This window comes from Colius striatus, chromosome 2, assembly GCF_028858725.1.
Source record: "Colius striatus isolate bColStr4 chromosome 2, bColStr4.1.hap1, whole genome shotgun sequence".
Taxonomy (NCBI): Eukaryota; Metazoa; Chordata; class Aves; order Coliiformes; family Coliidae; genus Colius; species Colius striatus.
The window spans coordinates 111,612,485-111,626,693 of NC_084760.1; the positions used below are offsets into that span (position 1 = coordinate 111,612,485).

The 14,209-nt window shown below is 40.5% G+C and overlaps 1 protein-coding gene across 7 annotated transcripts in view; it reads left to right on the top strand.

Moving 5' to 3' along the window:
* Nucleotides 1-14,209, top strand: part of EHBP1 (EH domain binding protein 1) — a 218,274-nt gene that overhangs the window by 40,237 nt on the left and 163,828 nt on the right. For all 7 annotated transcript variants that reach the window (XM_061989162.1, XM_061989164.1, XM_061989165.1 and 4 more), the window contains exons 4-5: nt 4,072-4,167; nt 13,964-14,017. In XM_061989162.1, coding sequence (XP_061845146.1) covers nt 4,072-4,167; nt 13,964-14,017 — 150 coding nt within the window. The remainder of the gene's footprint in view (nt 1-4,071; nt 4,168-13,963; nt 14,018-14,209) is intronic.

Below are 14,209 nucleotides of genomic sequence, written 5' to 3' on the forward strand. Positions count from 1 at the left end.
TCCTTACATTTTCCATGGGCAGAAAAGGGGAGCAGTTGCTTTTCTCCTTGAATTGCAACAGTGTATTTCTGCTTCTCATACCTTGAATTTACATGTCAGGCAAGGTTGGGGGGCTGTGGATGAGCAGCTTAGCTGCTTCTGTTGCCTAGTCTCCACTAGCAATCTCCTATTGTCTCTGAAGACTAGTAGGAGATAAGGAAAATGTGGGACTAGAAGGCACAACGCAATGGGAAATGTAGTTAGAGGTGAAGATTAGGATGGAAACATACTGCACAGGTGCAGCACCTCACCTTGTCTGAGCTTTGACAGTAATCTCCTGTCTGGAAGTGTGGGCAATTCTGCTGAGCAGAGGTAGCCCGATTCAGCTCATGTATCAAAGTCAAGGCTTATAATTTTGGAGTTGAAAAGGTTTTTTGATACAGGCCAGATGTAACTTCAAGAAACTGCAGCCCAGAGGTCCTTGACATGAGAAATGCTGTGTTAGAATAACACTCTCCATGTTAATTTTAAATTACCTTTGTTTAGCGCTCCCTCTTTGTTTTCTCCTCTTTGCTCCCCCTTTTTCTTTTTCTCCTTTCCAACAACCCAGACGTAGTTTTGATGTTATCTTTTTTCTGTCATGCTGTTTGTGTGGTACAGTGTTTATTTTTCAAAGCCAAAGGAGGATTTAATAACATTCAGCTGATCAGAGAACAGCTTTGCTTTAAAAGCTCATTAGCTGGGGCCTGTCTCCTGGTTGTTGCTTTCAGTGACGTGCCTGTCACAATGGCAGAAAATCACATATATCTATGTGTGTGTTTACTGTTTCTCTAACTCTCCTGGTGGGAGGCAATGCTGATAAAGGGCTTGAAGGAAAGCTTTGCGTGCACCAGTGAATGTTTATTCTCTAGTTTGCTTTATAAATGGAATAAGTGATTCTCAGCTGAGCAGGCTGTCTGTGCTTGGACGTTGGACGTCACAAGTTTGATATAATTGTCAGTAGTGGCCAAACCCAGCAGGAAAGCACAGGTTCCAGACATGCTGTGAGCTCTTATTAGTTTTGTGAAAATTGGTATCTGGAAAGGGAATGGAGTGCACCTATGGAGGAGAAGTTGATTCATCTTTGTAAGATGCTACATGAGGACAGGCTGGCTGGCAGATGAGCACGTGCTTGGCTCTGGATCACTGCCTTGTGCTGGCTGAATATCTCCACCAAACAAGCTGAGAACGATGCAGGAGACTGTGGGATCCTGTGGCAGTCAGGCTCGTGATAGAGCTCAAGTGACAGTGGTAGGGTTGACAACTACTGTGGTGTGTCTTGCTGCTCACAAAACCATCTTTTCTTATAAAATACACTTGCAGAGTAAAGCTACAACAGTTTGCTTAGTTACTCAGAAACTCATCCAGGCCTCTTTAGAATGAAATTAAGCTGAAATTCATGGAGTTAAAAATAGTAAAAATAGCACTTTTTCAAAGTTCCTTTTAAAAAAAATTCTCTCTTCAGATGTGCCAAGTCATGTTATTAAAGTTTACTCTGTAAGCACAAAGCATCAAAATTTACTGCAATTTCTAATCTAATTAGATGTCTTTGGGAGCTGGGGTTTTAGGCAGAACACCAAAGATGGAAAAACCTGTGATAAAACCACAGGAGAGCGAGCAGTGTTTGTCAAGAAAATAAAAATAATGGGATGGAAATGAGTGTGCTGTGGTCATGTGGCTGTGGAGACAGGTAGGACTGTCTTCTGTGGTGGCTGCACAGGCTGGATTCTTCCAGCAGCTTCTCTGTTCTTCAGCTTCACATCTTTTCCCAGCTGCCTCTCTGTCCTTCCTCTGCTTGTCCTTGCTGCTTTAGCAGTTATTGTCACTTGCAGTTTATCTGCAGTCCTTTGTGAGGACTGAGAGATTAGAGGAAGAGTGAGTCCATCAGAGGTACCTGTGATGCTGCAGGCTCTGGTGAAAGCCCATCTGAAATGCCAGAGGGCCCATGAAGCAGCTGGTATGTGTGGTGAGGCTGTCAGATATGAACGTGGCATCTGGAATTAGATACTGCTCACAGTACACAGCAGCAGTTACTTCCTCTATGTGATTGAAAGGGGCTGTTTCACCACCCTTGTCTTTCCGGGTGTAACAAAGCTGTATTTAAAGTTGCCCAGGCTACCTTAGAGTACCTGGGAACCTGAGGCACGAGTCCTACTAATCTTATTAAAACAATAAATTAATCTAATAGGCAGTCTAATCTGAAGTTCTGAGGGTAGGAAGAAGTATGAAACTACAATGAATGATTGTCATGGTTTAGTGAGGAGCTGCTTTTGCTTGGTAACAGGGGGAGGGGGTTGTAGTGAAGACCCAGTAAAGAGTTTTTGGACTCTTCCCCGGCTCTTGGGTTCACACCCACCTCCGGCCCAGCTGGGCCAATCTGGCGCCTCTGCCATCACTATTTAGGGACGGGAATTTGAAGTGCTGGCAGGAGGTGTAAGAGTGATACAGGATGGAGGCGGCTACGCGGACCCCACAGTCAGAGAAGGAGGAAGGAAGGAGAAGGACCAGACCAGGGACCCCTCTGCAAGCTGTGGTGAGAATGCAGCTGTACCCCTGCAACCCATGGAGGGCCATGGCAGGACTGAGAGCCACCAGCAACTCCATGTGAGTGTGCCTGGCCAGGCGAGAGACTGTGTGAGCAGGTGGCCATGATGCAGGCTGTGCTGGAGCCTCTGGGCCGCAGAGCAGCCCCACACGAGAGGCAGAGAGGAGCTGCAGCCTTTGGGATGAACAGACATTGGGACTGCCTGTGCAGAGCTGGTGGGTGTGTGAGGGAAGGACTGGTGCGGGGCCCGCCTGCCCCGAGTAGAGGCAAACGGCAGAAGCTATCAGGAATAGACTGAAACCCCCACTCCCTGCCCCCCGGAGCCGTTCAGCGAGGGAGGAGGTAAAGACACCGGGATCAGGGCTCTGAGCCCGGGAAGAGGGGAGGGGTGGGGAGAAGGTGGTCTTAAAGGACTGGTTGTACTCTTCATCGTGGTGCCGTTCTGTGTTGGTTATGTTTTGGGGTTTTATGGTTATGCTTTAGTTGGTGTTGCATTAAATTATTTTCTATTTTCTTCCCCAAGCCGAGTAGCCTGATCTGTTTTGTCTGGAACCTTGAGTGGCAATTAAGCCCTCCCTACCCTTTGGCAATTCTCAGGTCTTTGGTACTTGAGGCTAATCGTGGTCTTTTGTTGTCTGATGGGCCTAAACCATGGCAATGATGCTTTAGAATTAAAAGAAACAAAACCTCGGTTAATTAGCTCCAGATAGTTAATAGACTGTACATTCTTTCCTGATACAACTTCCACAGATTTCTAGTAACATCCTTGCTCCTCAGCAGTCACTTGTGCATCAGCATCCCTCCCTCACTTGTTTTACAGCACCACAAAATGGATTCAGCCTGGAAAAAAGCATATTTATTCCAAAACAGAAATGCTCACATATGGCATTTTTCAGGACTACCTGTTAAAATGTAAATAAAGACCACACATCAATCCAAACTCAAAGGTGGTCAAGTTCTCTATTTCATTCTAGGTACCCCAGCATATTAATTCATAAGAACATCAATGTTTGATTAGTATTCAATCTGGATTATAAATAATTATTTTAACTTCTTAAATAAAACTGGCCTTTTGCTCTTCTTACCTGTAAATGTGATTAAGCCTGCACTATGTGCTGTACTCATGTGTTCTTTAAATAAAAGCATTCTTTCATCTTGACAAAATAAAGCTCAGCTTGCTACAGAAGCTCTGCCCTTACAGCTTAGTTTTTTGCAAGGCTCTTGAGTGTCCTGACCCATGCTATGTCTGTAAAAAACAGTTTAGGGCCTTGTGAGGAAGAGCTTTAGTTCAGAGGGGAACAAAAAAAGCCTGCTAGTGGTTTCATTTTCCTTACTGTCATTCTTAATTATGTCCTTCATAGCATCCAGTAGAGCTACAAGTTTAAGAACACAGTCTTTTTGGAGTGGGTGACTTGTTACTTCTTACCTACATGCCCTAGGTCCTGCGGGAGTGAATTTAGCAGTTTTATAAGGACTTTAAAGATAACTGTTTTCTTTTCTTCCCTTAGGCTCATAGCTGGCAGCCTGGAATCAAGAACCCATACCGTGGGGTGGTGGTATGGCCTGTTCCTGAAAATGTTGAAATTACTGTGACGCTCTTTAAGGTATGGTTTGGTTTTGTTTTTAAAGCATCATCTTTCCTATTTTATAAACAGCATATGAAAAATTGTGTTTGGAAACGTCATACTGTAATCACAAGGCCTAATCTTGTTGGGTTTAAGTCGTTAACTGCACAGCCTTATGTCCCTAGCTTACAGCCAGGAGAGAAGGATGATCTGTTCCCTGCCAAAGCTTGCTTTTGTAGTTTAGTTAACACACTGAAGTATCCTATTGAGCTGCTTACAGCGAGTCATTGGCATAGAATTTAGTACATGTGTAACTGTGCACGTAGTACACGTGTAAGGGCTTGGCATGGGTTATAGTCTGGTTGGTTTTCTTTAAATACTGTAAGCCAGAAGTTGTCAAAACATAGTCATTTCTAGACTTCCTTGTGTAGCTGCAGTGCAATAAACTATTTCTTATGCTGCTGACTAGGAAACAGAATCTAGTTCTTAATTTCACAGTGTTTAGTATGCCACGCAAACATCGTGGTACTTAATGTGATTGCAATTGTAGGAGTGGATGTGGAGTATTTGAGTAGTACAGAGAATTAGAAGATTTTATGGGGGATTTTGTTTAGAAACTGTATTTGTTCTATTTAAAAAGAAGCCTGTTTGTGTGTCTGTAAAACAGGATGATAAATTGATGGTTATGCTAGAACTTATTTCCCGAATACCATTGGGCAAAGCCCATAAACAATGCCTGTGTGACAGTGTAGGAGGCTGGCCAGCAGGCTGAAGATTTCTGGGATTTTAATTCCATTAGTTCGTTCTTTATTTTGGTGTCTCCAGCTACACATGAGTTGTTCTTATTTATAATTGCTCCCTTTAAAGCTTGGGGCAACAGTAACAGACTTTTTTCTAATTGGTAATACTTCTATTTCTTTGTCCTGGGGATGTCCCTCAGTAACTGCTTAGAAGTGGCTTCTGGTTAGCCTTAGAATGTGAATTTGTTACTTGGTTCATTAAGTCTAAAAAGGAAGGTTCTCTTTTTTTTTTTTTCATCCTTGGGCTTATTAACGAACAGAAACTTCCCAGGTTGCTAATGATGCTAAACTATCATAAATCTGTGTCTCTTTAGCAGACACATAGGCATCAACTGAGGTTCGAAAGTTCACTAGCAAAAATTGTTTGCCTTTACATACTTCAAGAGCCTTTACTTGGATTAAGAAGTTGAACACTGTTATGTGACTACAATATGTGTCTATAATCTGAGTAGGGTTATGTAATGCAGTAAATGTTACTGAATATTTTTAATGTTTAAAGTGAAGCAGAAATGTACACAATTCTTGATTATGTGTCTGATAAACTTAGTTTCTCCTCCTTCATATTACATGTTATTTTGGTTGCAGCTCTGCGATGCTGTGGCTTGGGAGTAAAAGTGTATCCCAGCCTTCTTCGGCCATCCTACACTATTTATTCCTACCTGCCCTGCTTCAGGATGCTGTCATGTAGCACAGCACAACAGCATTGTAGTTGTGCCACTGAGTAAGGGCTAGGACCATACATTGAGAGGAAAGAAGGGCCTCTGGAGCTGGTGTTAGGTATTACTACAAGCTTAATTTTACCGAGCACTGTGACTCTGCAGGCAGTTCTGTTCACTGGACTTCCTCCTCCCCCCAAAAATGAGCCTGCCTATCACAAGATAGCAGTGTGAGTAATGCCAGAGGCTATGCCTTCTAGGAACAGTACACACTGATGTCTGGGGGAACGAGCACTAGCTTTTGAAATTAAAATATTGAGATCATGCAAAGAAGCATCATACTGTCAGACAGCTCCTGATATAAATCTGCTCTAATAGATCCTCTGGAATCTTCAACAAGAGTGCCTCTAAGTGGCCAAGGCCAATTTTTTTCTCTATGAGGACATGCAGGTGTGGTAAAGAGCAGTGCTTTTTGAGCAAGCTGGATAATGCACCAGAAGCATTGCATCTGTGCACAACCAGCAGGATGAATGAGCTATGAGCAATATGTGTTTGCAGGCAGAATACAGTGTTCATGCAGTTCAGGCTCTGCCCAGTCCTCTGATGGCTCTGGCAGTTCAGTGCTAAAGCCTAATACATGGAGAGCTGGCACTTCTGTAGCTGGTACATTCTGGACAAAGACATTCAAAAAGAACTAGAGATTTTTTTGCACAGCAAATGCATTGACTGGTCAGCACTGGAGTAGTGGGAAGTATGTAATAGCACACTGGAGCAGCCTTTTTGGGAACTGACTTCCAAGTCAGGTATTTACATCCTTCCTTCCTGTGGAGAGAGGGAGACAAAACCACTGAAAACAGTAAAGCTTAAAAAAAGAGACCATTCATCTTGCAGTTGTGTAGCAGTCCCTCTAGGAGCCACTTCTCTGTGAAGGAGGGTGACTGCTGAGTGTCTGGCACTTTTGCAGTAAGTAAAATTCACGTGGCTGTATTGTTTACCAAACAGGAGTTGCCCTCTCTCATTACAGCCTGAGAAGCTATGGGAACCTGCTGGCTTCACTTCCACCCTGGCAGAGCCCGCTGATGGGAGCAGGTTGCTCCAATAGAGCTTTGTAGCAATCATGGATAACAAATTAGTGCAGCGTTGCTGTTCGAAAGAGAAGTGCAGGGGAGGGAAAGAGCAGACTCTGGAATAGACAGCGACGTGTTTTGGGAAATGATTCACACAGTAGTGGCTGTGCATTCGTAAGTGGCTGCTGAAATGTGTTGCTGGTAGGATTAGGAGATAAGTCAAGGTTTCAAGTGCTGATGAGAATGTTAAGAATATCCTCTCCAGCAGTCACCCATGGACACTTGAGAGCTGGCTAGCAAAGTGCTTGTGATCTGTAAACAGACGAGATACTTTACATTATCTGCACATCCCTATTTTGGGTGTTAGCTTGTTTCCAACAGTCTATTTGTAGTTCTTGGGCAAACAGAGCTAAGTATTGAAGAAATTATAAGCTCTATTTAGAAAACTTTCATTTCAAATAAATAAAAACTTTTTGTTTCATTCCACTTATTTCTGGGCTGCTGGTAGAATTTCATAGTACTCTAGAGTCATGTGGGGAAAAGCATCAAATGAATATATTGATTTAGCTTCCTTTGCATAGCTCTAGCTCCTGCCCATCCAGCCTGCTGAAGTGCTAATTACATAAAAAGTTCCATCTGTTCTGAAAGTTTGACTTCTTCCTTTGCCATGCTCTACAATGATGTTTGGTTATGCCTTGGGTTTTTGAAACAAAATGAGGAGTAAGAAACATTGTGAAACAATAAGCCCATTGTGCATTTTAAGTCTACAACTTGTAGTGCTTTTGTGGAAAGATCCACAAATGCCAGAAAAGCAAGCTAAAATCCCATTTTTCTTTGTTTCTGTGGTTGTGCTCCTGAAGTTCATTTTCAGAGTCTCTGCATTAGCAAGGTTTAACCATCATATATGAAAGATTGTATACTCTTCAGTGACTTTATGTAGAAACTCATCCCTGTATCAACTGAGAGAAAAATGAAATACTTGCCAATGTTTATTTAGCTTTGCTAAAACATCAGTTGCGCTATAAGGATTTGAATTGCAACACCATTATTTTCTAACTTAAAAGCAAAGTGAACTTTCCTAGCAAAAATGTTTGTTCTTCTGGAGTGAGCATGGACTTTGCCTCCCTGGATTACAAAAAACCACTTGTTTTGTCAGTAATAAATGTGGTTTATCACACGGATGTACTATTGTAAGAACAAGGAAGATTACCAGCTCTTCATTGCAAAGTTTTAGAACAACATTTTAGAAAATATAGCTTTCTAAGAATACAGATAAATTATGAGGAAAATAAGATAGTAAGAGAGATGGTTGTAACAGTTTTGTGTAGTCAGGTTTTGGTAGCGGGGGTCTTCTTTTAAAAAAAGAACTGCCAGAAGTTTCACTTGTGTCTGACAGGGCCAGTGCCAATCAGTTCTAAGATGGACCTGCTGCTTACCAAGGCCAAACGAATTAGTGATTGAGGTGTTGCCTCTGTGAATAACGTATTTGTGAAGGGGAAAAAGTTGCTGTGCAGATGCAAAACTGCAGCAGCAGCAAAAGTGAGAGTGTGAATGCAACATCTTGTCAGACACCAAGATCAGTGGAGAAGGAGAAGGAAATGCGCAGGCATTGGAAGAGATTCCGCAACAACCTCTGGTGAAGACTATGGTGAGGCAGGCTGTCCCTCTGCAGCCCATGGAGGTCAACAGTGGAGTAGAGATCCACTTGCAGCCCATGGAGGACCCCACTCTATTCTGATTGTTCATTAATAAATTAATCCATTTCTCCCTTAGTTGAGTCTGTTCTCCCTGTGACAGTAATTGCTGACTGATCTCCCTGTCCTTACCTTGACTGGTGAGCTTTTTATTATATTTCTCTCTCCCCAGTCCAGTTTAGGAAGGGAGAGTGATAGACTGACTGGGTGGGCACTTACAGCCAGCTAGAGCTAAACCACCAAAATGGTAAAAGGATGTTTGTGTGGTTAAAAGTAGTCTTTTCCCCACATACCTCAAAATACATCCCACATCAACTTTCTTGAAAGCGTGAGTCAATATGCTTTGATTACAGTGCAGTAATCAAATGCCATGCCCTATCACGAACACTGCAGCAGAGCCAATACATTGTCTCTGAGAAGGAGAAAAAACCGAACAAACAAAAACCCTCCTATAAAACTGTTTCCCAGAAGCAAAGAACAAATCCCAGTTCAGAACATGTTCCTATTTAGACTTGACTGCATACTAGGGAGCATATTCCCTAGGAGAGAAAGCCAGCATTTGTAGACCAGACAAGGTGTTGTGTGTCAGATATAAAAATAAGCATCTCAGGAAAGTGAGCACATTTGCACACTGAAAAACTAAATCTCTGGGGTTAGAGTGGAGACTAATTGTAAAAAAAAAAAATCTCTGTTGCCTTTCTAGCCCAGAGGCTTTGCAGGAACATGAGAGCTGCTGTGAGCTTAGTGTGGTAATGTACAGTTCTGCCAGTCTGTTCAGAGCTTTCTGCTGTCTGGAAGCTCAACAAAAGCTGACCAGAGTTGTATGTTATCTTCTAGACCAATCAGACCTCTGTAAGCAGCATTCAAAGCGACAAGAATTGGGTCAAATTTTGAGTCTTCTGCAGTTTCAAACAGCCAAGTACAAAAGCTGAGGACAGATGCTGGAGCACCCAGAGCATCTGCTATAGGTCACTGGTAGAGGAAGATCACAAATCTTGTCATCATTTGATATGATTCAGTATGACAGTACTAAGTAATTATTCCCCAGGAGGAAAGACTGAAGATTAAGGCTGATATGGAGTGATCTAATTGAAAGACAAGCTTCAGAAGTCACAAAAGCTTAGGGAGGAGACATGGGGAGGGAAGGGACTAACAGTCTGAAGATCTTCTCTGGCTGCTGATTAGAAGGAGCAGTCCCTTGTTGGCTGATACATCTTTCATTCCTTATTACAAGAGATCCAGAAATAGCTCTGAAGGTAGCCTAAACTTGTTGGAGAAGAGTTACCTTTTTTTATTCTTTAGAAACTACCTTATACAGTACAGAAAGAGTCTGGTTCTTGACAAAGCTCCTTGCAGAATGGACTGATGGTGGATCGACAGAACAGAAAAATGGCAGATGCATTCCTTGTTGCTCTTCCCTTGCTCAAGTCCAGTAGAGTTGTCTGGTTTTAGGTAGTTTTCTTAGAGGATGGATAGAATAGGTTCACAGAAAGAAGTGGTTTGGTGGGACTGCAGATAAAAATTTGTAGGACTGATCTTGTTGAGGGCCTACAAAAGTAATTAACACAGTTACTTGGAAAATGTGAGATGATGCATCAAAGCACTCTACTGATATTGGGAGTTGTAGAAATGATTGAGAGTCTTGCTGTAGGAGAAATCATAGGATAATGCTTTATCCTTAGCACAGTTCCCCACTATTGATTTCTCACTTGAGCCTTAATTTCGAACACTGAAGTCATCTTACCAGAAAAGAAAGGAAAAGAGTAGGAGAGAATAAAAAGAAAGCCCTAAAACTTAGTTGAAGATACTGAAAAGGAGTGTCATACTGAGAGGCAAATACATATGGAAAGAGAAGCAGGAAAATGAGGCCCATCTCTTGATATTAAGAATGGTGATTATTTTTCTGCGCAATAAAATGCGGAGGAGGAGGAATAAGAGGCCATTCAATCTATTTGCCTAGTTTTCAATCCAAGGCAAAGCAACAATCAATGTTTGCCAGAGTGCAGTCCCACATTTGTGGTACATGGGTAAAGAAAATGACCATTATCCAAATGGCTCTTGCCAATTCCGTTTGTGTTGCAGTGAGCTATGAGACAATTTCAGGCACTGAAAAATAACAGAGTCAATTTGTTCCTTGAGCTTTTTAGCTAATTTTCATTATCATTTGCTTTCAGGAAGGAGAATGGGAATGAGATCTGTTTATAACTCTTGTCTGTAGGTGTTCCAAGCTGCACATTTTTGGTTATTACTTATATGTGCTTGCAGGTGAGGTGATGTTTTGTGTGATGTGTTACCAGGGAGGGCTTTTGTACAGTAAAAATTCCAAGGGCTGCTATAACCATTACTCCTAGGGTTATTCTTCTTTGCAATAACATTTCTTTTGCTAAAGAGAAGTCAGACTGAATAGTCCTCAGATAGTAATTTGCTAAATTCATCATATGAATGGAGAACATGGGTTAGCCAATAAGGGAAGTATGTGTTGTGAATTTTTAATGGTATTTAGCTTCTACAAACATGAAATAAGCTGAAAAGATAGCCAGATTATAGAAACATCACTGTTTATGGAGACCACACATGGAAATGTTATCCCAAAGGCTGAAATTGTGATAGCAGTAGAAAACATGTTGTAGTTGTTATTGTACAAGCATCTGTTAATATTGATGATGTAATAAAGCTGTAGGTTAGCTAGAAATAGGACTATGCATGTTACTCCCTGGGTTTCTAAGCAAAGTGTTTTAGTGAGAAAAGCGAAGCTGCTTACCTGTCTGTTGTAACGTAACATTAGGGCTTATGTGTATAATCGTATTCAGGGTTTCTGTTTCTAGTGGTATTTTAAGACTAACAAGAAATGTGGCTTTAAATAAAAAATCTGGATTTGTCTTTAAATCAGAAATATCTTACACATATGCGAAGTGTCCATATCTTAGTGTATTTTATCCTCTCCCAACTTTTTGATAAGGTGGTTCACTACAGAAGCTCTTCAAGCTCTGAATTTTTGTATTTTTATTCTGAGTGGCTGGTAGGGAGCCAAAAGCATTCACAACTCACTTTCAAGTGCATACTAAACTGTTGAATATTAAGAAGCCTTTTCATGATACAGTATTATTTTGCTCTGTCAGATTATCAGAAATACTCATCAGAGCACCTGACTCTGTAGCCTTTGGAGGTGTCAATCAATTTTATTGCCATTGATATGAGAAGAGCTTTGTTTTCTTTCATAGATCGTCTTGCAGGAACAAAATGACATTTGTTTTGGTTTTTCCATGGGATAACATACCAGACTCAGACTTTGCAAGAAATTTTAGGTAAACCTGCAAGCTTGCAATTAATAGCTTTTGAGGGAGTTATGAAGAAAAATGAACAGGATGAAATATTTAATAGTTTAGTCTGTTATTATGGAGTAACTTATTAAAACATAAAGTGATTAATGATCCTATTAAATCTCATTATGTCATTTTATGCTGTATCAAAGGAAGCAATTAAACAAAAAGGTAATTGCCCCCGGTTAACTCTTGGAAATTATAAGTATTTAATAGCTAGATTACAGAAAACTGTATCTTTAAAATTTATGTAGGATACAGCAAACCAGCAGGTATCATGCCCTTTATTTACATAATGCAGAACTCCACAAACCTGATTGATGTGATGGATATATAACTGCATAATCTGATATTTACAAGTACATTAATTGGAACACAGAAGTACCTCAGTGTAATTTTTTTATATATCTACTTGCCCTTCTGTTGTCATGGCTAATGATACAGTATGTTTTTTACACTCCTTTGCATTATTTCTATTATTCTGCTTTTAAAAAAGTCTACAAGTATTTATTCGTGTCTCAAAAGAGGTGATCAGTTTTGACATGTTTCTAGTAACATCTTCTATTTTTTTCATTGAAACTACGTCCTGTTGTTGAAATAATGCAGTTTAAAATGTGTATTGCATACGATACTTGGGCTTGTAGCTGTTAAATATATAGCTAATGATGGTGCCAGTGGTATGTTGTGGTGTTAAATTTCCTCTATGAGCGTGTCTGTGCCCAATGAGACAACTCCTGCAAAGACAGCCAGCATTTCACAGGGGTTCTGCAGAGCCCTCAAGCTGCTTCTCGACTTCTGTAAGAAGCACTATGTTGAAGGAGAGAATATTTCTGAGAGGGTATCATCTTATTGTAGTTCATTCAAAGAGGAGGTTTATTTAAGAGCACACTTTCTAAGTTTTTTGTGTGCTGGAGAAAGAAGAAAAATCTTTCTTTTCACTGATTGTGCTGTAAACTCATTACTTACAAAACCTTTTGGTTTGTATATTTGATGAGAATTAGTTAAAAGAATCGTTTTTTTATACTGCAGTACTGTGTGTCTGACTTCAAGGTAAAGCTAAGTGAAACAAGGATAGTTAAAGCAAAGACTAAGGTAAGGTGAGTTGAAAAGATTGAATGTGAGACTTGTAGCATTCTGGGAAGAAAGATAATACTAATGGAGATAACGTAGAAGCAGCATATCTCTATCCATTTTGTTAATTTACAGCAGCAAGATGAAACTGGTGCAGTGCTTAGTATCATGAGTATCATGAGCAGGATCCAAATAATAAGAAAACTGATGGTGCTGAAGGGTCTCTCATATGATGATGGTAAATGCTGATTACAGGGAAGTGACATTTGTCTCCAAGTGTTTATGGCATTAAGTGTCAGAGGCAAAGGGGTAACCGAGTAGTTTCCCCATAACTAGAAATAATAGGATAAAATTGAGGTATAGCAAAATCAGCCTTCATGTCTGAAGAAAGCCTAAAGCCACTTTCTCTTAGTGTTAGAAGCTGTTTTGCCAGAGAAGTTATTTTGTTGCAGTTGTTCAGAACTAGGATTGCAAGATAAAGTAATGATTTTTTTGAAGTGGACTCCTGGATAGAGACATGAGGGGAATGACTTAATGTTTCCACTGTTATCTTAATTTAAGGCAACAATACAGGCCACACAACCATATTGAAAGCTCATTAAATTGGAAACAAATGCCAAATATACAAACCTCCTTGTTATTCATCTTCCTGTTGGTGAAAATATTTTCTGATCCTCATATGTGATGGGATGGAAATGTTATGAAGTAAGGATAGGTATTTAAGAAATTTGTGGTTAAATGAGGTACTATGCCGAAGCTGTGACTTTGGATCTCTGCTGGTGCTGATGGAGTTTAGGCATGAGGAGATGGAGCTCCCAGTTCTGATGCCTGCTGTAGGTGTATGCCTTCTCATGCCAACTGGAAGCAGTGGCTTCCTCCACTGTTCTCTGCAAGGTGTTGATTTATTGTGTTTATTTGAGAAGTGGAACTTAACAATTAAAGAGACATTTTAATTTCATTGCTCTGGATTGAAAGGAAATAGAATTACGGGCCTTTGTCAGAATCAACCTCATGTTTGTAGGAGTCTATTAAATTATCAGTGGCAGTTTTACTCCAACTTGCTTGTCATCTTATTGACATCCTTTGAAGCCTGCATAGCAGCTAAAATATTTCCCTCTTCAGTAGGTGTAAAAATATTTCTATGAGTATATGAAAACCTTGGCTGAGTTGCAATTTCTTGCAGTGTGGATTATTTTTAGACTTAAGTTCTCTGGTTTATTTTTCTAGGATCCCCATGCTGAGGAGTTCGAAGACAAAGAATGGACGTTTGTCATAGAGAATGTAAGCTGGAATATTCTGATGGTTTTTTTTGTATGTCTGAGACTTAATCATTTAAAAGATTAAAGGGTGTCCAAATGCCAAAAAATACCTGAGTAAAATTTGAGCTGCTGAACCACAATAAAGCCTTGCTCTGTAGTAATAAAGGCTTACTAAAATACCCATTGTTATGTTACAATTAAAATACAGGAGGGG